The sequence below is a fragment of the Phyllosticta citriasiana genome (genome assembly GCF_038021145.1).
Source record: "Phyllosticta citriasiana strain CBS 120426 chromosome Unknown IWZ02scaffold_3, whole genome shotgun sequence".
NCBI classification, from domain to species: Eukaryota; Fungi; Ascomycota; class Dothideomycetes; order Botryosphaeriales; family Phyllostictaceae; genus Phyllosticta; species Phyllosticta citriasiana.
Genome location: NW_027117280.1, coordinates 93,520 through 120,570, shown reverse-complemented (window position 1 = coordinate 120,570; position 27,051 = coordinate 93,520). Strand labels below are relative to the sequence as shown.

At 50.4% G+C, this 27,051-nt stretch overlaps 8 protein-coding genes and 1 non-coding gene across 9 annotated transcripts; 3 read left to right on the top strand and 6 right to left on the bottom strand.

Annotated features, from left to right (window-relative positions):
* Positions 1 to 310: 310 nt before the first annotated feature.
* IWZ02DRAFT_430490 (DUF1593-domain-containing protein) lies at positions 311 to 1,891 on the top strand (the record flags this gene model as incomplete). Its single annotated transcript, XM_066766075.1, has 3 exons — positions 311 to 1,030; positions 1,084 to 1,755; positions 1,832 to 1,891. 3 exons carry the CDS (start codon positions 311 to 313, stop codon positions 1,889 to 1,891), a joined length of 1,452 nt encoding a protein of 483 aa, XP_066624923.1.
* A 357-nt stretch (positions 1,892 to 2,248) lies between these two features.
* On the bottom strand, positions 2,249 to 3,337 carry IWZ02DRAFT_372461 (S-adenosyl-L-methionine-dependent methyltransferase; the record flags this gene model as incomplete). The annotated part of the gene is made up of 2 exons (XM_066764634.1): positions 2,249 to 2,999; positions 3,048 to 3,337. 2 exons carry the CDS (start codon positions 3,335 to 3,337, stop codon positions 2,249 to 2,251), a joined length of 1,041 nt encoding a protein of 346 aa, XP_066624922.1.
* Positions 3,338 to 5,233: 1,896 nt separating this feature from the next.
* IWZ02DRAFT_169110 (glucan endo-1,6-beta-glucosidase B) lies at positions 5,234 to 7,214 on the top strand. The gene is made up of 5 exons (XM_066762174.1): positions 5,234 to 5,867; positions 5,932 to 5,997; positions 6,087 to 6,417; positions 6,550 to 6,920; positions 6,968 to 7,214. Exons 1-5 carry the CDS (start codon positions 5,459 to 5,461, stop codon positions 7,030 to 7,032), a joined length of 1,242 nt encoding a protein of 413 aa, XP_066624921.1. The 5' UTR covers positions 5,234 to 5,458; the 3' UTR covers positions 7,033 to 7,214.
* A 675-nt stretch (positions 7,215 to 7,889) lies between these two features.
* On the bottom strand, positions 7,890 to 9,834 carry IWZ02DRAFT_168956 (uncharacterized protein). The gene is made up of 2 exons (XM_066762171.1): positions 8,213 to 9,834; positions 7,890 to 8,159 (listed from the first exon to the last, which is right to left on the bottom strand). Exons 1-2 carry the CDS (start codon positions 9,484 to 9,486, stop codon positions 8,027 to 8,029), a joined length of 1,407 nt encoding a protein of 468 aa, XP_066624920.1. The 5' UTR covers positions 9,487 to 9,834; the 3' UTR covers positions 7,890 to 8,026.
* Positions 9,835 to 11,213: 1,379 nt separating this feature from the next.
* Positions 11,214 to 13,229, top strand: IWZ02DRAFT_372941 (major facilitator superfamily domain-containing protein; the record flags this gene model as incomplete). Its single annotated transcript, XM_066764670.1, has 9 exons — positions 11,214 to 11,384; positions 11,431 to 11,511; positions 11,559 to 11,614; positions 11,663 to 11,700; positions 11,747 to 11,848; positions 11,902 to 11,970; positions 12,054 to 12,084; positions 12,146 to 12,464; positions 12,612 to 13,229. The coding sequence occupies 9 exons, from the start codon at positions 11,214 to 11,216 to the stop codon at positions 13,227 to 13,229; spliced, it is 1,485 nt and encodes a 494-aa protein (XP_066624919.1).
* Positions 13,230 to 13,837: 608 nt separating this feature from the next.
* IWZ02DRAFT_168980 (uncharacterized protein) lies at positions 13,838 to 15,238 on the bottom strand. Its single transcript, XM_066762172.1, has one exon. It carries the CDS (start codon positions 14,986 to 14,988, stop codon positions 14,227 to 14,229), a length of 762 nt encoding a protein of 253 aa, XP_066624918.1. The 5' UTR covers positions 14,989 to 15,238; the 3' UTR covers positions 13,838 to 14,226.
* Positions 15,239 to 15,489: 251 nt separating this feature from the next.
* Positions 15,490 to 16,866, bottom strand: IWZ02DRAFT_430484 (uncharacterized protein; the record flags this gene model as incomplete). The annotated part of the gene is made up of 1 exon (XM_066766074.1): positions 15,490 to 16,866. One exon carries the CDS (start codon positions 16,864 to 16,866, stop codon positions 15,490 to 15,492), a length of 1,377 nt encoding a protein of 458 aa, XP_066624917.1.
* Positions 16,867 to 16,955: 89 nt separating this feature from the next.
* On the bottom strand, positions 16,956 to 17,880 carry IWZ02DRAFT_169040 (uncharacterized protein). The gene has a single exon (XM_066762173.1). It carries the CDS (start codon positions 17,732 to 17,734, stop codon positions 17,045 to 17,047), a length of 690 nt encoding a protein of 229 aa, XP_066624916.1. The 5' UTR covers positions 17,735 to 17,880; the 3' UTR covers positions 16,956 to 17,044.
* Positions 17,881 to 19,975: 2,095 nt separating this feature from the next.
* On the bottom strand, positions 19,976 to 20,089 carry IWZ02DRAFT_t25. Its single transcript has one exon. It is a non-coding gene; the product is annotated as a tRNA-Arg (tRNA).
* Between the last annotated feature and the right edge of the window lie 6,962 nt (positions 20,090 to 27,051).

Below are 27,051 nucleotides of genomic sequence, written 5' to 3'. Positions count from 1 at the left end.
GCCAGGTCAGGATGAGTTCTGGGGCCCCGCTTCCACAATTTGTGGGGTCGCAGACTGACCCTCGCTCTCGCGATCATCGGTTCGCAAACCGTTGACCGGCCTTGATTCCCTTCGCCGGCGGCCTCGAGCATGATGAAGACGTGACGAGCATGACCCGCTTTGGCTGAAATGCCTCAAACTGTTGGGCGGTGCGCTCGGTGCAACTGACGACGAGGAGGCGCCGCGCGCCGCAGTACATGAAGAAGAAAATCCCCGCGGTGAAAAAGATGGAGTCGCGCTGCCGCTCTTTATGCACCCCGGATCCGTCGCTATGGAATCGTCTCACAGCCTGACTCGGCGGGTCCTGCTGGCCCTGGTGCTGTTTTTCTCTCTCTGCATCAACAGCGTCGCTGCTCTGACAACCACTGGAAAAGATGGCGAGGGGGCGCGCTATGAGAATAAGCACCGCGTTTTCGTCCTGACCGATATTAGCAATGAGCCTGACGACCAAATGAGTCTGGTGCGCCTGCTGGTGCATTCCAACGAGATCCAGATCGAGGGTATTGCTGCCATCACGTCCGTCTGGCTCAACTACACGACCGACCTGCCCACAATCCACCACGTCATCGACACGTACGGCGACGTTGTCGAGAACCTCAACGCCAACGTCCCGGAAGCAGGAAAATACCCTACTGGAGAGGAACTCTTGAGCAAGACGTACACCGGGCACCCCGTGTACGGCCTGGCAGCCATTGGCGCAAACTACACGACCCTCAGCAATGCGTCGGTTGCTCTTATCAACGCGACTGACGCGTCGGAGGAGCGACTCTGGGTCAGCGTCTGGGGTGGCGCAAACGTCCTTGCCGAGGCATTGAACCACGTCGAGAAGACGCGCAGCGCCGAGGAGTTGGCCAGCTTTGTCTCGAAGCTCCATGTTTACTCGATTTCGGACCAGGACGACGCCGGCCCATGGATAAGGGAAAAGTTCCCCAAGCTGTTTTACATTGTCTCTCTCCACGGCTTCAGCGAATACAGCCAAGCTGCGTGGATTGTGAGTTTTGGTCCCCAAATGCTTTTTCGGATCGACACTGACTCATCAAATAGGGCATCTCGGGCGAGCACATGCGGTCCTTTGACGTCGGTGGCCCAGACTCGTCGCTCGTGACCAACGAATGGCTGGAGAAGAATGTCCGACTCGGCGAGCTGGGCAAGCAGTACCCCGAATTCAAGTTCATCATGGAGGGCGACACGCCGGCCTTTTTGTCGCTGATTCCCAACGGCTTGACCCAGCCCGAATATCCCCAATGGGGCGGTTGGGGTGGTCGCTACATCAATGTCGACTCATCCGGACGAAGCCTCGTTTTCTCCAACACTGCTGACTACGTCGTGGGCTTGGACAACCAGACCCATGCCTCTGCGTACGCAACCATTTGGCGCTGGCGTAAGGCGTTCCAATACGACTTTGCGGCGCGCATGGCATGGGCGGCGTACGGCAACGACACGACCAAGACGAACCACCACCCCGTTGCGATTGTCAACGGCAGCGCTTCCTTGGATACCATCAAGGTCCCGTATAGGCTTGGAGAATCGCTCGTCCTCGATGCGTCCGAGTCTTGGGATCCGGACAATGATGACTTGACTTTTAGCTGGTACAACTACCGCGAGGCCAGCATTCGCATTGACGGCGGCGAAGTTCCTCACGTCTCGCCCAACGTCACCATCACTCCATTGAATGACAAGGGCAGCGTTGTGGAGCTTCTCCCCAAGGATAACCTTGTAAGTTTCTGTTGCTGATCCTCTTTGACATCTCACTGACTGGTATTGGACCTTGCACATCATTTTGACCGTGGAGGATGACCGCAAAATGAACCTCGCGACATATCGCCGCGTAATATTGGAGCCCGAGGCATGAGTGAGGGCGCCGCTTGATGTTTCTTTATGGTTGGTGACTATTTCGGAAAAGTCTGACCTTTCCAGATCAATGTAGATCCTGAGTTGTAAATATAATCCGCAATAATTGAACAAGTATACTCCACGTGTTGGCCAGATGGATATTTCTCATCCACAATGCTTAAATCTCGTACGTAATCGCTCGTTGACTCGCAAAGTCGGTCAGCCTCGCATGCATGCACAGGAATGGATTGTGGGGACATCTCCGCAGTTGAGTGTGGTTAAGTTATGCAATCAACTTGGCGTTGAGCTTCCAGCACTTGACGGGGTACTTGACTCGCACCCTTTCTCCACAAGAATGCTAAAGCAAAACGGGTCATCATCGCCCGAGCCATGTTGCTCCTTGATTCCTCCAGCAGACCACGCTTCGTCCGTTTCCGCGGCCAAGAATTCTTACGTTATAGAAGGTGTGTTCGATGTGCACAAAGGACTCATCTTTTGCGCCAGGCTCGTCTCTCCAGATTTCAATCCCTTCCCAAGAGCCCTTGTCCCTGATCAGTGAGGCAACCCGCAATGCCTGCGATAGATCTGCGACTTCGAAAAGAGCGACCTGAGATTGTACATGATCTGCGGCATCCAGGAGCCTGGGGTAGAACAGATCACCGTCGTCGGGTATCTCGGATACGCCCGCCGGTGGGACAAGCGCCAGCTTTGGCTCGAAATTTCGCACCGAACGGGCCGTTGTGTGAACAAACGCGTGAGATGATATGTACGGTGGGTTTGATGTCAAAATGTCCCACTGCGGCGACGCTCTGCTTTGCAGCAGCGCCAGCAAAGACGGAGCTTGGGGAGAACCTTTGGCAGCCAGGACGTCTGCTTGTATAAATTCGGTGTATCTGGCTTGACAACGCGCCTTGTTTTCCTCGGCTAGGTCCACGCACTTTTTTGAAACATCGACGCCGAGGAGCTGCAACTCGGGTGGGTCGCGCGAGTGGGAGAGGAGATGGTCCAAAAGCAACGGGATGCACCCGGTGCCGGTGCAGAGGTCAATGACACGTAGTTGGCTGGGTAGGGAGTCGCTCGATTGCAAAAGTCGCGCAAGATACGCCACGGAGGCTGCTGTGTCTTGTCTGGCAACGTCAGCGGACAACATGGAAACACTATTCAAAGCCGCTCACCGAGGTATCAAGACTCCCGGCCTGCAGACTATCTCGAGGTCACCAAAGTACTCTGTTCCGAGAATATACTGTAGCGGTTTGCCTGTGGCGCGCTGACGAACCATGACCTGCAGACGCGTCTCCCATTTCTCTGGGTTTGGCGAACGCGCCGCAAGTGTTTGGGCGTGGTCCTGAAGCCAGCGGAGCTCATTGCGAGCGGAATCGAGGTCTCGACAGACTGGGAGGAGCAATCTCAGCAGCGGATGGGCATTGTGAGCGTGTCGGAGGAGGCGAGGAGAGAGTCGCGGCATGAGAGAGTGGGAGAAGAGACGGTGATGCAACCAGAAAGGTGGGCGACGCTTCCCGGGGCTGCAGGGGAACACGGACCGGAGCCCGGACCGCATAGGCCGATAGGGCTGCCCGATGGACAACAACACCCACCCTCTCTCTCTTCGACTCGTCTTCAACTCCGACCAACCATCACCACCTGCCGTGCCACCGGCATTTGCTGCTTCAGCGGCCTGCTCTTTCAAGGCCAGTCATGCGCCACGCCACGGCTGCCAATGCCAGCCTTGTCCTGTCCCATTCGAGCGCCTCCGACCTGCCGTCAGCCACACCACCTTTGCTTCTCCAGTTGTCATCCTGGGGTTAAACTGTCTGCGCTCGTGACGTGCCGCCCTCGCCCAAAGCGATAAGTCGCTCGCTGAATGCTTCTTCTTCCTCGAAACAGATGGTGGCCAAGGAAAACAGGTCTATCCAAGGAACCAACACCCCTGTCAGCCTCTACCAAACGACCTTGGTTCAACCTCTTCGCCGCATACAACCTGAGGTATGACCCGAATACCACTGCCTGATGGTTGTCAAATCTAGCGGCCTACCTCTGGAGACTGTAGGTAGTCAGCATGCGGCCTCTACTTGAGACTTTTTCATGGCCAATCAAAGTGCCCGGCTGACATGTTCATGGACGTACCCCGCAATGGAAAAGAGGCCTGGCCGAAGATGCTTTCGCGAATGGAGGCTGATGACGGTCGGGGCTTGTATGGAAAGTCCCGCGATTCCCTTGTCCGCCATGTTCTTCGCTGCTCGTCGGAACAAGGTTTGTAAAACCATTGAGCGCAAAAAAGCAACGTCCATCCCTTGCATTGATCGCTTCAATGGGAGCTCCAGGAAGAGCCACCCACGCTTCCGCCATGGGTCCAGCCCTGGAGAACCAGCTGTTCTCAGCCCCATGGCTGGCCTGTGGATTGCAGTCACTTACATGTGCTTGCATGACAACTTGCAAATCATTTGATCCTCCGCTATACAGCACACAATTACCGCCTTGGCGGTGGCTTGGTGCGTTGGATACACCTCCGGAGGATCGATATTTTGGACAGCTCTTGGAATGACCATCTCGGTCTTGTACTCGAAAATACAATGACATCACCAAAAGCACTGGCTGCGCTCACAAGTTTTGAGGTAATGTCTGATTTCATGGATCCACGACAAATGTCTTCAACACTTGTTGAAGTACTCTATCATTCTCGGCACTTTCCTCTGGCAGTTACGTATTCGGGTTGCACCACTGCGCCAAGCTCTGCTCGAACTCTCCCGGTATACCCTCGCCGCAGATCTGGGGAAGTGCCAATCTACCATAAGCTTATCCTGTGGAGCGGCATCAACCTTACACACACAACCCTGCCAAAGCGTGGCGCTGGTCCGCCGTGTCCAAGGTCGTGAACCAGCATCCAGTTCTGGATTGGTTCTCCATGGCTCTGCGGCGACTGTCTCGGCCTCGTGGTGACGTTTGGCGCGATTTTCTTCCTAAAGGGTCAGGAGACGACATGTATTCGTCAACCCGTTGGCTCGAATGAGAAGTCGGGGCTCCCGCCACAGTGCTCGGCAGACCATGGGAACTGCGTTGCTTGAGAAACTTCTCGGAGTTCTGTGGGGGCAGGCGGCCTCCTGCGTCGGCAGGCTGCTTTTGGTTCGGCACTGACATGTCATGGCCACGCCGTCCCAGCCAAGATCCGGATCAAATGTACCCACTACGTAGTGAATCCGAACTTATCGGAGGGAGCATCAGTCATCCGGACCATGGGCCCATGAGACAACCAGTCAGGTTTGATTGCCAACAGGCCTCGAGGACTATCTCTCCTCATCATTGTCCAGTCCCTTCCCCACCACCATGCTGACGACAGTCTTTTTGCATGATGGCATTCTTCGACCCACCTCGGTCGCCCAAAGAGGAAGCCGTTTGTGCTCCGCTGTCTACCCAAGGCCGAGCCGGAGGTGTCCCAGCCGCTGAATCAATTCGCTGCAACGCTTCATGGCTGACGACGAATCTCTGATGCTATAAAACGGCAAGTTCTTCTACACCATCATGGGTACCAGGGCGCTTGTTTTGTTGTGTTTCAAACCTTGTCCATATTCCCACCCCGAGCCTTGTAAATATGTATTGCACATTGTTTCCCCTTCTCATCTCAGCGCTCCTCGTCCGCGCATGGCTCCCCTCCAGCGCCCCCTCCAGCGCCAGCCTCTCTGCCTTTGCCAACAGCGGTACCATTAAGATCCGCGGCGTCAATGCCGGCTCGCAATACATCCTCGAGCCCTGGATGGCGGCCGACGTCTGGCAAAACACGCTTGGTTGCGGCGATGCACAAGCTGAGCGCCAGTGTGTCGAGACGACATACAACGGCGACATGGATGCGGCTGGAGCTGCGTGGCAGACGCACTGGGACAGCTGGATTACGCAAGACGACATTCGCCAGATGGTGGCGTATGGTTTGAACACCATTCGCATCCCGGTCGGCTTTTGGATGAAGGAGGACCTGCTCAACGAGTATGAGCGGTTTCCGAGAGGCGCGTCTTGACTGATTCCTTTGGAAGTGCGTCACCGTGTCGCGTTGGTTCTGACTTGACCCAGGGGGTTTCGATCACTTGGTCAAGTTTTGCGGCTGGGCGTCTGATGCTGGGCTGTACATCATCATTGGTACGTACCAACTTTCCTCGTCCCTCTTGTGCGACCACAGCACCTCCATTCCCTTTCCCCTGATCTCCACTAAAATCACCCCCTCCCAGACCTCCACGGCCTTCCCGGCCGCCAAGTCGCCAACAACGCCTTCACTGGCGACTACCAATCAACAACGGGCTTCTACCAATCCGACTACGAATCCGAGCGCGCCTACGAGTTTCTCTCCTGGATGACGAATCAAACGCACACCAACAACGCTTTTCGCAACGTCGGCACCATCGAGATTGTCAACGAGCCGAAGCGCGAGGATAGCGGCGACACGCAGTGGCTGGTCGAGCACTACTACGGGTCAGCCATCGACGCTGTGACGGGGGCGGAAGAGGCGTTGGGTGTGGCAGACGCAGCGAGGCTGCATATTGCGGTTATGGATGATTTGTGGTGTGTACCTACAATTCCCCCTGTTTCCTCCTTTCCGTTCTTCAGCCCCTTGGTGCGTGCCTTTCTCGACTTTCCCCTACCCCATCATCATATTCCCCCATTCCCCCATCCATCGCTAACCAACATGGCCAGGGGATCCGGTCCCTCCCCCTCCACTGCCCTCACCACCACCCAACTCTCCCGCCTCCTCTACGACGACCACAACTACCAACACTCGCCCATAACCGAATGCGGCGGCGCCCTCGTCTGCGCGCTCAGCTACACATGTTCGGAATCCGTCGGCCAGGGCAATCGCGTCGATTCGCAAACGCCCAAATTCGTCGGCGAATGGGCCCTCAAGCTGGACCAGCTGGCCGGTAAGGAGGAAGAGAATAGGGAGTTTTTTGAACAGTATTTCGCCGCCCAGATGGATATGTATGAGCGTACGAGTGGGTGGGTCTATTGGAGTTGGAAGGTTGTCGGGAATGCTAATTTTACGGATGCGTTGCAGTGGGGGTATTCTAGTGAGTGTAATCTTGAAATGCTGGATGGGTGCTGACGCTTTGCGCAGATGCCGTGACGGCGGGTATCATCGATCCTGATTTGAACGCCATGTTGGAGAAGAGCCCTTGCTAGCGCGATTTGAGCCCGGCTGTGGCTGAGGCCGGGAAGCCGCGCGCGGGGTTTGGTTGGTGGTGAGTACAAATGTGTAGGGATCTGCCGTGGTGTTGAGTACATGTGTGGATTTAAGTCAGTTGTGTATACCATGCCGCTTTTACACGGGGAACGCGTGGGTCGTGTTCAACTGCTGCTCATTTACTACCTTACGTATATTTTTGTGCACTTGACATGATCCATCTGGTGAGCGATCGAATAATCCGTTTCATTTCGTTCTTGATGAATTCGTTAAAAGTCAGCCCTGATATTTCGTTCCTCACTCCTGTCGGCCGTGACTTTTTCCATTCCATCCCTCTCCGTTCCTCTTTTTCATCTTCCACGCTATTGTCCCTTCATGCATCTCTTTCTTGGGCCGAGATGCCCCCCAACCAAATCCCCTTCTCTGCCCAATGCAGCTGCCGTATCGACCTCTACGATTCCGTACGAGTCGTTCCCCGTCGTCATAGAGTTCGCGACTAAAAACGCCGCGTACCATCTGCGGTCGTCTGCCAACTGTCGACTTTCGGCGACAGTGAGTGTCTCGTCGACCCGCCGGGTTGACATCGGGAAAGCGACAACAAGGTAAGGCTGCTTTTCTGGGTCGGCATCGGCATCGGCATCGGCATTGGCAGCGGGCTGTGCTGGTCGTCGTGTTGCGAGCATGAGCATGACCATGACCATGAGCATGAGCATGAGCATGAGCTTGAGCTTGAGCTTGAGCTTGAGCCGGCGCGCTTCCCAAAGCTTATACGTGATTCGGAAACCGCGTGAGGCGCGCAAGCGAGGCGGGTTTCAGGGACCGACGCGTTCGACTGCGGATATGCGCTGCTGGCGCGGTAGACGTATCGCGGATCGATTCGGCATGGTGGCTTGAGGGAGCTGGACAGGGCAGGGCGTAGATGAGCTGTGTCGGTGGCGCATTTCTGGACCACCCACTCAGTCCACAGCTGGCGTCGTGCAACAAGGGCCCAGATCAATCGGGCAGCCGGGCAATACGATGGGGCGAGCCGAGAAAATTGTTTTCGGAGATGCAGTAGTCGTCGGTGCAGTGGCCTAGCTGGTCAAAGCAGCTGTGTTGGTGGTCGAGGAGGTTGCATCCGAGACCACTGTTGAAAAGTCAGCATCAATGCAGCGATATGGTACTTTTGGATAGACTCACGAGTTCGTCCGGACAAGCCAGCTCTCGCCCTTTTTCTGCAACGCCCACGACTGCCCAATGACGTCCCACTCGGTCACAGACGAGGCGCGGCGCGCGCGCACGTCGTGCAGCAGCTGCACCCAGGCCGTCTTGACGTCGGCGGCGACGCAGCCCTCGATTCGCACGCTCGGAATGTCGACGACGTAGTCTTTGGCGGCCCACAGAATCAGGCCCGTCAAAACCTTGTGGCAGCACGGCGCCAGCCAGCTGTCCATGCGGAAGCCCGAGTAGTCCTCGCGGTGGCCGAGCCGCAGTTCGAGCACGCGCAGCGGCAAGCCGCGCAGTACCTCCGCGTCGGCGGGCCCCCAAGGTTGCGCGGCCGTGTATATCCACGCGCCGAAGAACTTGACGGCGCTCCATGTCGTGAGCTGCAGGCACAGCTTGGCTATGGCCGTTGGCGCGACAGTGAGTGACGCCGGCGGCGGGGGCCGGCAGTCGAGAAAGCGGCGCAGCGTGTAGGCGGACTGGAAGCGAAACTCGCCATTGAGCCAGAGGCGGTGCGCAAACTCGGCCTTGGCCTGCTTGCTGGTGAGGAGCAGCGACAGGATGGGACCACAGCCGTTGACGATGCGGCCACGCCCGCACAGCTCGGCCCGCACGTAGGAGCCGGGATGGCGAAAGTCGCGCGACAGCAAGCCTGCCGTGCCCGCCGGCCCCAGATAGTTCCAGTTGTGCTCAAACTCGAACGGATAACAAAAGGACACGACGTGGTCGTAGATGATGTTGCGCAGCTCGCCCGGAAGCTGCATCAGAGGAAAGTGTCGTCCATTAGTGTCCCACTGCAGAGCTTGTTTCCACGACAGGGTTCCCGGTCCAAAGGCGGTGTCGGTGACAGGGGGCAGCGTGTTGAGGAATTCGGGAAATGGGCGCCAGGCATCGGCCGTTCGGATTTCGACGGTAGCTTTGGACAGGCGGAGCAGCACAATTGCTTCCCACTTGCCTTCATTTCTCTTGTACTCTGGGTACTGGCCGAGATTGGATTCGCGCGAGAGCTCAAAGTATTCGCCTTCTTCGCCGTCTTCGTGGCGCAAGCTGTACTGGAGCGGCTGGAGCGAGATGTAGAGCGACTGATGGTGGCCATGAATGTTTGCGACGTTTTGGACGGCGATGATTCTTTGCGCGGCGGCGAGGAGGACGTCGGGCGCGCCGCCCATGTCGGGACCTGGAGACGTCTCAGTCCTGGAGTAGAAGGCCGAAGCTATCCACGACATTCTTGACCGAATCATTGTATACATGCTGACGGCGGGCGGCACATGACCAGGGACGGGACAAACGGCACGCGCGACGAGATATAGGGAACGGCAGTAGCCAAAACGAGGAGCAAAACAGGCAAGCAAGCTTAAAAACTTGGGCGAGGGCTAGAGGAAAGGGGAATTGATAGCGCAACATGGCATCGGATGGATGAGGCGCTAGGCGGTGGTTGCGGCTTAGTCTAATGTCGAGCTGACGGCAAAGATGACATGACGCAGTGGTAGGTGGTCTGGAGGATGGCACTGGAGCCGCATGGATAGCGCTCATTTTGGACGTACAATGAGACTGAGTCCAGTCGCGAACCAGGAGCGGTACGGCTAGGGGTGGAAACCGAGGGCGAGGGTTAACTGAGAGAGGAATAGCAGATCAAGGGAGGAGAGGGAGAGACGAGTCTAGGAGAAGGAAAACCAGACGCCACGGTTGCGACGCTCGGAGTCGATAAGCTGGTGGATTCCCCAGCAGAGGTGAAACGGTGGGCGACAAGCGAGAGACTGGGCGGGCAGAGCTGGGCCCAAAAGTAATTAAGCAAAAGGTACAACAGCGTCTGGAATTGTGTACGAGTGAGTGTCGCAGTACCATCGGCACGGCTTGAGCCGCGCGACCCGCTGCCATTTGAGTCTGAATGCGTAGGATGGGAGTTGGTTGGCAGCTTTTCGAAATTGACTAGCGACTGGATGGGGAATGCTAAGGAGCGGGAGGACTTGTGAGGCTCGAGAGCTAGCGGGAAGAAAAGTGCAAAGACAGACAGACAGACGGACGGACGGCAGGAACAGGAAAAGGGCCAAAGGTTGTCGAGGATTGTGGGGGATTTGGAGTCTAGAGAACCCGGACAAACCCCAAAGTCAAGAAGGTTGGCTCGAGTCAGGCAGCCGAGGGTTCGTTCGCTGCATGACTCGCTCAACTGCCCCCCCCGGGGGGAACCTGGACCTGAAGCCACCCTCGTCCGGACAACGACGGCATGTCCAAAATCTAAATATCCCGCCTCGTCTCCACTGCTCCATCGACGTCCGTTTCGTTTCCGTCTGCTTGTTTACCACCTCTTGATCCGCATCTCGACCTCGGCCTTAGCCACCGGCAAGCTGCTCTGCCAATCGTCAGCAAACGTCGCCATGACGTCGTCCATTCGTGCATCCAATTCGATTCAACTTCGACTCGATCCGCGGAAATGTAATTCGGCTGGTTGAAAACAAAGAGGTGGTGGGCAAAGAGGTGGCAGGCTGGACAAGCAGCATGTCGACAGTGGAGAGTCGCCGTTGCGTCAACTCCAAGCGAATGTCGTGATCAGGACGCCGCAGGGGCACTGTCGAAAAACACCACACGCCTCTTGCCGACACCAATCAGGTTGTCCTTTTCTTCACGACAATGCACCGCTCCGTCATCCTGCTCGAGACCGTTGCAGCTCTCGGTGGGCCGCCATGGCTACCACGTCCGAGATCACCGCCCTGCTGTCCGTCGTCGAAACGGCCACGGCATCCGGCTTGCGTTCTGTGGCAAGCACGCAATACTGCGTCGGCCTCCCATCTTTCGTAGCCGCTGTATCGTAGAAAAAAGAGTCGACTTTTTTGCTGTCTTCTTCATCCAGTCCCCAGCTACCTCGTGGTCGAACCCCAGCCTCTCATTCTTCCCCGCCGGACACTGGCCGGAACCGTGAGCCTGCATCATGGCCGCCATCAGCGACTCCAAGGCTCCGCTCGAGCATGCCGACGTCGAGATGTTGTCGTCGAGCGAAAACTCGTCCGACCTCGACGACAGCTACGAAGTGTTCAAGAGGGCCGAGAGTCTCGAGTACGACGAGTCTGAGGCGAAAAAGGTTCTGCGCAAGATTGACATGCGCATCGTGCCGGTGCTCTTCATGACCTATCTGCTCCAGTATCTCGACAAGGTGGGTGGAATCGCGAATCGCCGCATGGTTTTTTTAACTGGAGCAGAATGCCATCAACTACTCGAGCGTCTACGGTCTCAAGCAAGGGACGCATCTGCATGGTGATCAGTACTCGTGGCTCAACTCGGTACGTTTCCTGTTGTTTGCCTACAACTCAATTGACTGACTTCTTAGATCTTTTACTTTGGCTACCTCGTTGCACAGTATCCCTCGGGGTACATCATGCAGAGGTGCGTCTTCATCACTGATCGGCCGCGCCGCAGCTGACATGGATGCAGTTTCCCCATTGGAAAGTTTTTGAGCTTGATCACCTTTGGTACGATTTCAGCCGACTTGTCTTGTTCGAAGCTAACAGGTTCTAGGCTGGGGACTCATTCTCATCACCACGCCGGCATGCTACAATTTTGCCGGCATCGCCGTCAACCGCTTCATGCTCGGACTCGTCGAGGCCGCAATCAACCCAGGTATGTGTCCCATGTCCGCGTTTTCCGAGCACCGTCCAAGCTGACAATTGTAGGCTTCGTGCTGGTCATGGGTCTGTGGTACACTTCCGCAGAACAGCCCCTGCGCCTGGAGGCCTACTACTGTAAGTGAAGACGTGCCCCGATGCACCCTCCAACATCCAGGTGGGTGAAGTGGGTCAGGCTAAGGAATTTTACCCTCACACAGGCACCAATGGTTTGGCGACGATGGTCGGTGGGTACGTGGACACTTGCCCGATCCCCCTTTTCGGTTCCGTGCTGACCGGGACCCTCTTGCAGTTTGATCGGGTATGCCATTGGGCACATCACCACGGGGACCCTCGCGCGGTGGCAATACGTCTTCATCATCTTTGGCGCCGTCAGCATCGCTTGGGCCGCCATTTCGTTCCTGCTGCTGCCGGACCTGCCGTCGACGGCCAAGTTCCTGACGGAGCGTGAACGCGCTATTGCCGTGCACCGCGTGGCCAAGAACCGCCAGGGTGTCAAGAATACGCATTTCAAGAAGGACCAAGCGTGGCAATGTCTTACCGACCCTAAGACGTGGATTCTGTTCATCCTGGCCGTCGGGGCCCAGGTCCCCAATTCGGCCTTGACCAGCGTGAGTACCCTGAGCATCCACCTTTACTCCGCTGCCCTCTTCTCTCGCTACCCCTTCTACTCCCCTGTCTTTCTGCTTCTCCTCCAACCCCTCCTGTGCTCCCCTCTTCCCTGCCTCTTGCAAATTCTGCTCACTAACGCCCCACAGTTCACATCCATCATCATCAAGACGTTTGGCTACGACACGCTTGGCACCCAGTACCTGCAAATTCCAGGCGGTTTCGTGCAATTCGCGGCCCTCCTCGGCGGCGGCATCGTATGCACCAAATTTCCCAACTCACGCTGCGTCACCATGATCGTAGCCAACCTCATCTGCATCCTGGGCGCAGCGCTGCTGGTCGGGCTCCCCGACAGCAACAAGTGGGGCCGGCTCGTCGCGCTCTGGCTCTGCTATTTCCAGGGCCTCGGCTTCAGCATGAGCTTGACCATGGTCAGCAGCAACGTGTCCGGGTACACGAAGAAGCAGCTCACCGGCGCTGCCATCTTCACGGGGTACTGCGTCGGCAACATCATTGGCCCGCAGACTTTCCGCGACAGCGAGGCCCCCGGGTACCATTCGGCATACATCGCTATGCTGGTCGGCTATGTTGTCAAGTTGCTTAGTGTGGTCGCGCTGTATGCGTATATGTGGAGTGTGAATAAGAAGCGCGATCGCGATGCGGCGGCGGCGGGACCGTTGACGGAGGAACAGAAGAGGGAGGCGGTGGAGCTGGGCATGAGGGATTTGACCGAGATTGATAATAAGGGGTTTAGGTATACGTTGTAGAGGTGTTGTAGTGTGGAAATTGAGGAGGTGGAGACGGAGAGATGGAGAGATGGAGAGATACCCTTCAAAGAGAAGACAAAAGAGCGGGAATGGGCGAATGGACGGACGGACGGTTGACGCGTCGAACCGCAAACAGCAAACAGATTTATCAAGACCAACACCTTCCCTTCCCTCTCCATCCCTCAAAGCATCCATCCATCCATCCATCCATCCATCCATCCAATCCGCACAACAAAATCAAGCCACACACCTGACCCCCGCCCCCACACCGCACCGCATCACACAAACCAAGCAAGCCTCAAGAAAGCTTGTCTGTCTCCACCTCGCCTTCCTCGCCTTCTTTCCCGGCCACGGCTGACGCCTAGCGTCTGACATCTGACATCTGACATCTAGCGTCTCGCCCTGTGCTGTGCTGTACTGTGCTGTGCAGCCAAGCCATCATGAGTGGTGACGCTCGAGCGCGTCGGTTGGTCTGCATTCAGCAATCAAGATACTACATTTTCATTTTGGGCTGTTGGAGAGAGAGAGAGAGAGAGAGAGAGAGAGACGATAATCAGACAGCGGCGGCGGCGGCGGCGAGACAGAAAGGCCACTGCTATTTTGCAAAATGGTTGCTTCGGCAGGCGGATATCGATGGCTGGACTGACTGATGGGTTGGTTCATTGGTTGGTTGATTGGTTGGTTGGTTAATTGCTGAGTGCCCGGACGGGACGGGAGAGGAGAAACGTGCGTGTCGGTGCCTGGGCGTCACGCACGCGGCGAATCAAATCACGCCATAGATTGGCGACGGAACTCTCGCATCTGTCTCCTTTCATTCATTCATTTTATAGGTAAGTAGATAGATGGACGGATCACCGCGCACACTGCGCATTTGTCTATTTTGTCAACATGAAGATTCAAAAAAATCGTCGTCGCCGTCGTCATTGTTGTGTTTGTGTGTGTGTGTGTGTGTGTGTGTGTGTGTGTGTGTCTAGATGGGTGTGCATGTACAAACATCTCACTTCGCCTCGCCCGTCGCGTTGTTGTTGTTATTGTTGTTGTTATTGTTGTTGTTGTTGTTGTCGCGTCGCACCACAACAAGACTGCTGCCGTAGGAGCTGAGTTGGACTGAGATGTTGCAGCGCTGGTTGAGTGATACAGCAGACACGCAGACAGGCAGACAGGCAGCAGCTGCATCAGAGAACGCTGGCTCCTCGGAGGACGACAGACAAGCAAGCAGACAAGCACATCGCCAACGCACGCCGCCCGTCATCGCAGCCCGTCGACCATCTAACCACGCAGCACATTCCTTCTTTTCATCGCAAAAGAGAAGCGGAGAGATTTGCGCGTTGTGTTGGCGGAAGATGATGATGTGGTCCTGAGCAAGAAGACGCCTCGATGTCGCAATCGCCCCGGCCCAACCGTGCGTGCTGTGCTGCGCTGAGCACGAGACATGGCAACTTACGACAGCCAGGATAGGACGAGATGGGACACCGCCGTCGCAGCCATCTGCCTTTTTACCGCTCGCCCTCATTTCACCTTGTTCCTCGAGTCCCCAGTGCGCTTCGTTCGATCGCTTCTTTGCGCGGTCGCTGCTGGCCGTTTCTTCTGCACCATCAGTTTGCAGACGACGCTCGTTCGGTACCTGGCCGGTGACACAAGAGCGAGGCGTCGATGGCGAGCAACCCAAGGCTGAGGTGTCTCGGGAGTCCGTCCGCTCGGCCAAAAGGCCCGTTTGGTTGGCTGGTTGCTCAAGAAGAAGGCGGTGCCGCGTCTGCATATAAGTCGAGTCGCCATCTCGCCATCTCCTCCTTCCATCCCCCCATCATCGTCTTGCTCCCGACCTCTGCTGACTGACGGGTTGCGCGTCAAACCAGACGCAGTGTGAGACGCCGACCGCACCGTTTCGTCACCTCTTCCATTCGCCTGCCGAAACCCCGAGACGTCTCTCAACGGCTGATGCTCGTTGAGCGGATTCTTCTTCGTTCTCGCAACCTCATCTCGAACCGTCGACTCCGCAACACCGCCCGAACCATCCCGTAAATACGTACGCAACCTCCCTGCCGGCCCCGCCGTCGAAACACGCCGACTCCGGACAGATTACAAGGAAACAAAACACAAGGACCGAGAAGGAGATGGCCATAATCGGAAGACGGAAATGTCGCCGGGATGGAAGCAGATGGGGCAGGAGCCGAGTTGAATCAGCCGAAAGGATTGGTTCAATACCTCACTCGCCAAGGGCGAGAAGGGCCAAGGACATGTATAGCTGCCCGGCCGCGCTTCAGAACTGGTAGCGGTTGCAGCGAGCGACGCGCCGCGTAATGTCGCGGGCCGCCAGACGCATCTGCAGCTGGCCCTCGTTGTACTCGCGCTTGAGCAGCAGCATCTCGCGCTTCTTGGCCTCGATGATGCGCTTGATGCGGTCGAGCTCGGCATTCTGGCGCGGCGCGTCGGCGCGGCAGTTGGCCACGTACGGCGAGTGGTCGACGGCCCACTTTTCGTACCGCATCCAGTTCTTGTCGTCGACGGACATGGCCGACGCGTGCAGCAGGTCCGTCGACCAGTACGCCGTGCCGCCGCCCGTCGACAGGAGTGCCTGCGACAGCGCCCCCATGACCAGGTCCGCCATGACGGCCTGTTGTGCTTCGAAGATGAGAAAGATGGGGAACTGCTTGGCCCGGAATCCGCGGCCGGGGAACAGGGCGTTGGCCACGGCCTCGACCAGGTTCATGAGGAACTTGGACGACGTGTGGGCGTCGTTGGCCGCCTCGCGCGCCGCGTAGTTGACCGTGTAGCCCACGTCGACGAGCGGGAAGCGCAGCGGCTCGGCCCACTCGCTCGTCGGCGTCTTGTCGAGGCGCGAGTGCAGCTTTTGGCAAAACATTTCGAGCTCGGCGATGCGCGCCTCGGACGGCGTGGAGTATGCATTCTCGTACGACGCCAGGTACTTGCGGCGGCCGGCCTTGGACAGGTTTTCGTTCCACTTGTCCGGGCTCTTGTACGTGTCGACGGACAGGGCCAGCTCCCACTCGCTGGTGCGCGAGTAGCGACGCAGAGCCTCAATCACGTCAAAGAGCTCAGTGGGGCTGGCGGACTGGTTCAGCTCGTCGACGAGGACGCGCTGGTAGATGCACGGCTGCGAGGCGGCTTGGGCCCGCAGGCGGCCGATGGCTTCTACGGTGGCAGAGTCGTGCTCAGCGTCCCAGGCGAGGTTGCCGTCGATCAGGGCGTGAAGGATGCTGTTTTCGGTCGAGGTGAGAATGTCGTAGCAGATTTTGCTGACCGAGTGCACTTTGGAGCCGACGAGCGTGTCGCAGCCGCGGGCAATGTCGCGCAGCAGTAGCTCAATCAGCTGGTTGTAGCCCTGCTTGAGCGCGTTGACGTACTCCTCGCGCGTGCGGTCGCGCGGCTGGATGCTCTCGACGTGAAAAGGGGACTGTGGCCGGGTCGATTCGGCGGCCTCTGCTGCTTCTGCGGCCGACTGCGAGGCGGCCGTCGTGGTTCCTGGTCCCGATGCAACGACGTACCGCACGCTGCTCGACTGCAGCTCGGCCTCATCTTCCTGCTCCATCTCGGCCAGCCTGGCCGAATCGTGCTCCTCCGCTAGCCGCATGCTGTACTCGAGCGTGTGGCAGGTCAAGACTGAGGTGGGCACCATGATGTTAGCCTTTTCTAGGTACCATTCGTGAACAAGGTAGGCCACGTGATTCGGGCGATTTGAGGGTCGCTTGCATCCTCGGCGAAGGGTTTTGAATTTTTTGAAGCTACGATTTGGACGTGCGTGAATGGCTTGACTTGAAAAGTGAATTGTCTACTGACCCTGGGCATCGTCGGCGTCAAAGTGGGCTGGTTGCAGGCGGATTCGCTTTGCCGAGTTGTCGGATTGCATCGAGGCCTGGGTAGAGAGCGAGTCGGAGGATCGCTGGCGCGACGACGAGAGCGATGCCATGGCGGGAATTCAACGACAAGGCCGATCGGGCGTGACTTGAAGCAAGGCGGAGCAAGCGACTGGAGCTGCAGGATAGGGGGGAGGAGGGATGAGCTGGTGTGGGTGGGATGCCGAGACCAGGTGGTGGTGGGATGCGGTTGGGATGAGGCAGCTGGGGAGAGCTGGCTCGGGAGGCGCCTCGGGAGATGGACTCGGATTGGATTTGGGTATCGTGGGAGAAAGAGTGACAGCGACGGAAGAATAATGCAGAGCGCCAAGTTATGGAATCGGCCTGGGACGGGGTTTGTATGTGGTGGTGAGTGAGGGTGGAGGTGGTAGCGGGGGCCAGTGGCCACCAGAAGAGACTTGAGCACACAGCGCGCCGTCCCGAGTCAGCGACCAGACCACGACCACGACCACGACCACACAGACTGCATTGCATGCATGTGCAATGAATGGGACTCCTGACTCTAGACTTCTGATATACACACTGCCTGCTTCGTTTGACCGGCCTACTGATCTTCTTGCTCTCCGTCTCCCCGCATCTGCTGGTTGCTGCGTCTTTTTTGCCGTCTGTCCGTCGACGCTGATCCATCATTCCATGCCGATGCGAGTCTCAACCTGCCAAGGCCACCAGTGTCTATCACGAGAAGACCGTGAATGGTGTCGGTGTTGTACAGGTATACATGGCCTCGCCGGTCTGTTTGCTATATGCGTCCCGGTCCAAGACTATCTGATCCCCTACCCCAGACTTGGATAGGTAGCTGGCCATCCCTATTCTCCATCCCTATCAGTGCAGCTGCCTCTTATCGGCGTGCATGCAGAGCCTGTTTTAGGCCTTCCCCTCTGCAGTCATATGCAGACTGATCTTCCACAGTTAACACCGAGCCTTCTGTCGGCATCGGTCAGAGACGAGCAGTCGAGGACGAGGAGCACTGCTATTGTCCATGGTCAAAGAAGAGCTCAGCCACTTGCCAAATGAATCAGCCACCACCATTGTGCCTCGACTACATTCCATATCGAATCTTGGCATGTCGGCCGTCGTCTGATGCCTTGGCGGCCTTGCGTAGAGTTACACCGCAAAGTCTTTTGTCGCAGGATGCCGCTCGGCTAGCAGACAAAATGACCAAATGGGCATTCATTTGCATCGTCGGGAGCGTCATCATCAAACGAAACGCGCCATGCGTCATCACGTCTATAAAGATAAGCATTCAAATGTCCGCCTCGGCTTCGAGCTCGAGGTGCGTGCGTGCGACAGACTGCTACCTATGCGACCGACCGACCGGCCGGCGGCAAACAATACCAGGGGGATCGCAGCATCTCCACTCCACCACTATTCTCTCCCTCTCCCTCTCCCTCTCTTCTTTCTCCATTGTGGGCCGACGAAGCAGCAGTGTCGTTGTAATGCCCGTCGACGTCGACGCTCCTCCGTCGTGCATCCTCCTGGCGCTCGAAGCGCTTCCCCGAAACAAGCCCCTACGTTGCCGACCACGTTGCTTGTGCCATGGACAGCGACGAATCAGATCTGCCGCTTGTCTGTGTAGCTATTCAACTGTCTGCCATCGCTCCCTGCTGCTGCTGCTGCTGCGAACTACTCCATCCGTCTTCGTGTCTTCCTCCGCGTCTCCTCTCCATCTTGACCCGCGCGGCCAAATTTCGAGACCACCGTCCGTCGTTCGTCGTCGGCAGGGCAGGCGTCTGTCTCGGCGGACGTCTCTCCGCCATGTCTGGCTTTCCGCACTCACTCGCTTAGCCGCGCCGTACCGTTGAACCTCACTCCCTCTCTCCATTCTTTCACGTACCCCGTCCGTTGATGCAGCAGCGCTCACAGTGCCAGCCAGCTACACCACAAGCAGCGTCTCCACCGTGGATAGCTTCAGAACCAAACAACACGGCAATCAAACATTTTCCTTGCCTCTCCATCCTCCGCCCAATTTGCGACCAACCGACCAAATAACCGCGGCTCTTCACACCCCTCGCGCGCCAACTCCAACGTCGACAGCGATCCCCGATGCCCAGCCAGCTAGCCGAACCAGCAAGCCACCCGCCCGCCCGCATTGCGTAACTGATCGCCATTGATTGGCCCGTACGCACGCGCGCACTGACGGCATGGACCGACACTTGGACCATGAGGTCGGAGCGGAGCGGAGCGGGGAACGCCTGACAGGCAGGGCAGGGGATGAGTGGCTGCTGTTGTTGTCGTAGTGGACGGCGGCGCGAGTGGGCGGTTGGGGTCACCGACTGACTGGGCACTGCTGGAGAGACGGCTGGCGGTAGGTATAGGGAACTGAGTGACTGAGGGACAGCGCCCTCCTTGAGGCCGTCAATAGGCGGGACTTCGGTGTCCTTGGGCTTGTAGACGTGGGTTCTTGCTTCTGGAGATGGTCACCATGCCGTCAGACTGCGTCGTGCTCCGTAGATGTTCACTGTCAGGTAAGTACAGACAGCCGCACACATCGACCGTCCACGTGTCGCTGCGGCGTCCGCGTGAACTCTGCTTTGATCCCATCCAGGCAATGCAGACACACCAGTCATTCAGTCTCTCCGCCAAACCCTCAAACCACCTCCCCATCTCGTCCTCACCGATAAGTCACTCACCACTCTCTCGTCCCCTTACCGTCTTCCCTTACGCAAACCACGCCTCCCCCGCCCGTCACTGCCAAAATCAAACGAGCCTACCCTCGTCGTCACCGTCCCTTCCCAAACCCGCCGTCCCTTACCACACAAACGCACAAAATGGCCACAAATGCTCCCAGACCTCCACCACATCCCCCCAAACATCCCAGGATCTCCAGGAACAAAAAGATCGCATTCCACGCGTCAAAAAGACTTCATCAAACGATCGATGTGGGACTCGAACCCACAGCCTCACCCTGACGATTTACGGGTCAAAGTCCCGGATCTATCCTACTCGACTTAGGAGGGGTGCGCGCTACCATTGCGCCAACCGACCAATTTCAGTTGTTATATCTACACTTAAATAATATATCTTGCATGTGCAGCGAGACTGCTCTCATAGGAGATTAATTAATTAATTATTTTACGTCTTACTAGAGCTATAGGCTATCTAAGATAGAGCTATCTATAGGGGATCCTATATATGTTTATAAGATAAGTAGAGATACCTAGCTAAAGAATCTTATATAATAAGATATAATTCTTAGTATAATATTAGTATAGAGTAGGTATAGATAGATAGTTTATCTAGGCTCTTTTTAGATAAGGGGGGGCTAAGGACTAGCCTTCCTACTATTATCTAAGTAGATAGGTAGTATAGAGTAAGAGTAAGAAAAGGAAGGGGGATAGGGAGAAGGTATATATAGAAAAGTAAATATAGTATAGGGTAGTAGGTAAGGTAGATTATATATATACTCTACTATAGCATTCTAGTACTATCTCTAATAGTACTATTCTTAGTTAGTATTATATAATACCTTTCTTAGCACCTATAAAGGTAAAAAAAGTAGGTAAGGTTTTTAACTAGTAGTATCTATCTTCTAGCTAACTAGTATAGTTAGCTAATACTTATTATAGAAAATAAAGAATACTTAAGAACCTAGGTTTAATCTATATTAATATTACTTATAATTTAATCTAGCCTAGTTACCGCTATTAGATAACTATATATTAATATTATTACTAATAATAGGGCTCTATACGCCGCCCTAGCCTAGGTATACTATATAGATAAATAGTATTAAGCTCTTACCTTACTACTAAATAGTTATCTAATTATTATTAGGAGTAGGAGAGTTTAGCTAGAGTAGTTATAGAGTAGTTATCTAAGTTATATTAACGCCTTCCTAATCTAGAGGGCTAGGGTCTTAGTAGAGGCTCTATATAAGGTAGAGGAGGGATATAAGCCTAGAGGGTATTAGGTAGATTATAGATAAAGAGGTCCCTTCCTAGATTATCTTTAGTTAGAGGGGTTCTAGGGTAGTACCTATAGGAACTATAAGTAGAGGGATTATAGAGCTTATTATTCACTCTACTAATAGAGCTTAGAATAGATTCTCTCTTCTTCTTTTTACTCTTCTTTTCCCTTAGTCTACTCTTTATATATGCTATACCCTAGTAGAAACCTTTATCTAATATATAAATTTAAGTATAAATTATTAACTAACGTCTCCTTAGAATAGCTCTCTATAGGGTATAGAGGCTATATTCCTACTATTATTATTATATACCTAAAGCGCTTTCTATATTACTTCTTTCCTAGTAGAGCTATAGAGTAGGTAGTTACTAATAAGATATTATAGTATTTATTAGGTAGTATTATTATAGCTATAGTTATCCTAGACTATCTTACTAAACCGTAATAGGTAGGCTTTAAAGTAGCTATAGTTTAGTTTTAATTAGAAGTAGGCTAATACTTCTAGTTATCTATACTTAGGGAGTTAGATAGACATCCTTAGTATAGATAGGAAGTTATATATATATAACCTCTAGGATAGTATTATCTATACTTCCTAGTATTATATAGTATATACTATCTATTCTATTATAGTTCTTTATTATACGTATATCCTAAGGAGGGTAGTACTTAAGTAGTTATTCTCTAGGGTTAGCTTAGTAGCCTCCTTTATAAGGGCGTCTACTTATAGGTTTCCTCTAATCCCTATATAGCCTAGGGCCTATAAGAAGGTAAGACTACCTTATCTAGCTATAATTAAGTAGCCTATATCTATAGCTTAAAGTTATAGTCCTTAACCTAGTAGGTTAGATAGGGTTTAGAGGTAGTATAGTATAGCTTAGTTATTTATATATACTATAATCTATTATCCTAGCTATTTCTAGGTAGCTAACTCTATAGCCCTTATAAGTACCTCTAGTTCTCTATTATATATAAGCTAGTATAGTCTAGTATTTCCTCTATATCTTACTACTACTCTTATACTATCTTATTAGATGTTATATACTATAATTCCTATACCTACTCTATTTCCTTTTAGGATAGATAAAGCGTTAGAGTATAGAATAACTACCTAAGTTATATATTCTATATATCTAATATATACTTAGGCTTCTTATTCCTTTAGGAGGTAGCTAATCTTAACTTTATATAGAGTAGTCTTTTTCTATAGGGGAAAGGAACTATGTTTAATTAGGCTTTTAGTACCTATTACTAGGTCTAAAATTATACTCTAGATATATTTAAGTTATATCTATTATCCTAGTATATTCTCTTATTTAAACTTATTAATAATTATACGTACTAGGTATTAGTAACTAAGCTTAAAGAGTTATATAGTATATACTTAAAGTAACATATTACGCCTTAGGTAGGGGGGGGAGAAGTCCTACTTTAATTTCTATAGGGGTAATTAGGGAGGTCTAAAAGGCTCCTAGGATTTAGTATAGTCTATTATTTTAAAGTATTTATCTAAGTATCTTAGAGCTACTAACTTACTAGAAAACTAGAGACCTATAATCTACTATACTTTATATATAAGCTAGGTATAGTTATTAGATAGTAGTAGGGAATAGTCTATATTATATATTAGCTAGCTATATAAGCCTACTAAGTAATTACTTTACTTAGGTATTCTAAATTATTATATACTACTAGAATAATAGGCGTATATTAAACTATATCCTAAGCTATTAGATAAGTTACTTTAGCTATACTATATAGTCTCCTAGGAGCGTAATTATAGCTTACTTAGCCTTATCTAAGCTTATAAAATAGATAAGGTCTATTTTATCTTTATTAAAATTAACGGTATATTAGGTTCTAAGTAAGAAAAGCTAGTTAGCTTCCTACTAGAGGATCCGCGCATTTTTCTTCTAGCTTATTAAGGAGATTATAATTAAAACATTATTAATATATAAGAGGAATTAGACTAAGTAAGAGGAAAAGAGTTTTTATATATAAATAAGAAATAGGATTAGTAAGACTAGGCTTCCCTAGGGGATTCCTAAAACTATTAGATAAAGGTCCTCTTATTAGCTATTAAAGGAGATCTAGAGTTATTACCTACTAGTAAATATCTTTACCTATACTAGGAGGGAGGTAGGGAGCCTAATTTCCCCTATTATATATAAGAGCTAGTTATAGGCTATATAATTAAAGGCACCTTATATATTAAGGAATAGGGTTAATATCTTATACTATACCCTCCTCTCATCTTAGATAATATATATAAGGATTATTACTATATTAATTACTAACTTCTATAGTTATCCGCCTATTTAGGATAGGTATAGAAGGTAGGTAGCTTCTATAAGCACTCTAAGATGTTTTACTATAATGCGTTTAAGGACTTTTCCTAGGTAGTTAAGTAGGGAGATAACTCTATACGCTTTTAGGTCTATATAATTAGGTTTCCCTAGCTTCTTAAGTATTATACCTACTACTTCTCTCTAGCATTCTAGGTAATATCTATATATAAAGAAGGTTTAGTATATCTAGGTAAATTTTTTAGGATAAGCGTTATACGCCTTAGTAATTATCTTCTAGTAGATCTAGTCTAGCCTAGAGGTAGTACCTTTAATCTTATAAGAGTAGGCATACTATACTTTCTTATCTATAAGGGAGGGCTAGTCCTATAGCCCTTTCTTATAGTTTATCTAGTTATATAGGGGAATATATAGTAGTAGGGGGAAGAGTTTCTAATAGAAGGTAGTATACTTACTATTATATAATGATTAGAGTTAATCTTAAAGGTTACGTATCTAGGGGATTTACTTAGATCGGGTTACTTTTATATACGCTATTACCTTATAGATAGACTAGGGTATTTCTTTCGTAAGGAAGTTATTCTAGTACTCTTATTTTACCTACTTAATAGCCGTATTATACATATTCTATACTTATATATATATAACTTAGTTATAATATGCCCTACGCCTTACTTATATAGTAGTTATCCTTAAGGCTATAAGGAGTAGGGACTACTATAGTTTTTATTACTATCTAGGGGTTACCTATAGGATGCTATATTTAGCTACTATCTCTATTACCTTTATAAGGCGTTATCTAAGTTAGTCTAGGTCCTCTTATAAGGTTCTACTAGAGAGTAAATATTATGCCCTATTAGGAAGGGCTTAGATAAGTAGACTTATAATCTTATTTAACTCTTCTTAGATGATTTACCTATACTAGGCCTAGTTAGCCTTTTTAATGTTAAACTATAGTAGTAGTATTAGTATATCTTAAAACTCGTTATATATAATAGTAAAGAGAATAGCGTTATAGTTAGATAGGGGGTTCTCTTATACCTACTAGTTAATTACTTAAGTAGTAACTATTAGAGTATATAGGGAGAGGTTAATAACTATTTCTCTTTCTATCCCTATATAAAAGAAGGTATCTACTCTAGATTAGTTTTAGAGTTTAAGGCGGTTTTCCTTAATCTATTTATATAGAGCTTCTACTTTATAAGATTAGGGGGAGAGTAGGTCCTATATTAGATAGTATTTATTAAAGTCCCCTATATAGATTATTAGTATAGTAGGGGGGCTATACTTAATAACTCTTTCTATTATATATAGGGAGGATAGGGTGCCTTATTCCGCCTTATTATAGATATTAACTATATAGATAGTATCTTCTCTATAGGTTAAATCTATAGTAAGGTAGTTAGGGCTAGGGAAGATATCTAGGTAAGAATTTACCTAGATATAGGTAAGAGATTTATTTAGGTAGAGTATTATCTAAGGACGTAAGCCCTATAGGAAGGTTAGGAGAATTTATATTATAGAGAGGTAGGAGATTAATTATATATTAGTTATATTATCTTATAGTATTATCTATAGTTCCTAGATAAATATTAGGTAGATACCTAATTAGAGAGTATCCTAGAGTACTACTTCTATAGCCTAGGCATTCCGGTTTAAGTTAACTTATATAACTTTAAGGTTACCTAATATATATACTAGGGGGATATCTTTATTAGATAGTAGGGATAGTTTAGGTCCTAGGAGTAATAAGTACCGTTATAGTTACTATACTTTAGCGCTATATAGGTATATATTATACCTCTCTTTATATAGTATTTATAGTTATACTTCTCTATTATATAGGGGCTAGTATATAGTAAGCATTTAGTCCTATTATAATACCTTAAGGAGCTATAGCTAAATTCTTAATACTTTATATACTATATATTAGGAGTAATTCTAAGGAGTTTTATAACCCTTATACTTACTCCTATAAGGTAGAATAGCTTTAAGATAGCTATCTCTACTTCTTTTACTATATAAAAGGCTATAATAACTAACCCTACTTTCTAGATAGCCCTCCTTTTAGCCGAAGTAAGCTAGTATAGTATTCTAATAATAGAAAGGCTAGGGTTAAAGGTATAGACCTCTTCTATAATAAATTATCTAATATTAAGTAGGTATAGGTCTTCTAGAGGAATACTATAGGTAATAACCTTATACTAGGTTTAGTTCTCCTAGACTATAGTATCTAGGAATAGGTAAGTAAAGAGGTCCTTATAGGAGGTAAGGAATTTAGAGTTATACTAGGGTAAGCTAGTAAGTAGGATGTTACCCTTCTCTATATATATTACTATTAATATAATAGGGCTAGATATATCTATATTCTTAAAAGTATTATTAATATTATTTTATATAGAAAGAGGGTTAAAGTCTAGGAAGGGACTCTACTTCTAGATAATAACCTATATATCCTATAGAGTCTTTTAGGAAGTAGTAGCTAGCTTTATAGTTATCTTTAGGTAGGAAGTTATTATATATAGTTTCCTAGTAGTAGTTACTTTCTAGGCTTAGGTTATATATAAAGGGTTAGCTAGGGTTATAGGAAGGATAACTAGCTTTTATAGCTAGTAAACTTTTACTCCTAGTATATAGGTAGTATTTTTAAGGGAGTAAACTTAAGTAGTAAGAACTAATAATATATTACCTATATAACCTATCTTAGTATAATCCTATAGGATGTTACTAAGGTTATAGAGTCTTTACTTTTTACTTATATTATATATAAGGTTTATTACGTATAGGATGTAAGAGAGAGCTATATTAATTACCTCCTAGGTAGTATTAAAGTTTAGATAAAATCTAACCCTAGTCCTTTTTCCTTAGTAGGTAGGGTTAGGTTTAGAAGTATCTACTAGAATAGTTCTCTTTAGCCTATTATACTATTTCTAGACTAGGCCTAGTATAATAAGTAGTAGGGATAATAGGGGGATAGGGCTTATAGGAGTATCCTAATCTATTTTCTTAGGTTTATTAGCTAGTTAAGTTAGTAGTAAGTTAGATAGTATAGGGATATCCTAGTCTATTTCCTTAGGTTTATTAGTAAGTTAAGTAGGTAGTAGGCTAGGTAGTATAGGGGTATCCTAGATTTTATAGTTACGGCTATCTAGTAGAAGGGAAACTAGTTTAGATAGGGCCTCCCCCTAGGGGGTAGATATAGGTATACTTATAGTATAATACTTTAGAGGGTAGGTTTTTACTTTCTAACTTTAGTTATATATATATAATCCTATACTATAGAGTTATAGTAGGTATAGTAATTTTTAATTTTTTAAAAATTTTATATATAGTAATAACTTATTAACGCATAGGCTTTTTCTAAGAAGTAGTAGCTAAACTAAAGAAGAGTGCTTATAGGAGATTCTATAGCCGTTACTAAGAGCTAATTAACTAATTAATTAATTAATTAATTATTTTACGTCTTACTAGAGCTATAGGCTATCTAAGATAGAGCTACATATAGGGGATACCGCGTACGTTTATAAGGTGAGTAGGGATGCCCGGCTGAAGAGTCTCGTACGACAAAGTGTAATTCTCGGTGTAGTGTCGGTGCAGGGTTGTTGTAGATGGATAGTTTGTCCAGGCTCTTTTCGGGCGAGGGGGGGTTGAGAACTGGCCTTCCCGCCGTCGTCTAAGTGGACGGGTTAAAAAAAAAAAAAAAAAAAAACACGACCATGACCGAATGAGGAGAAC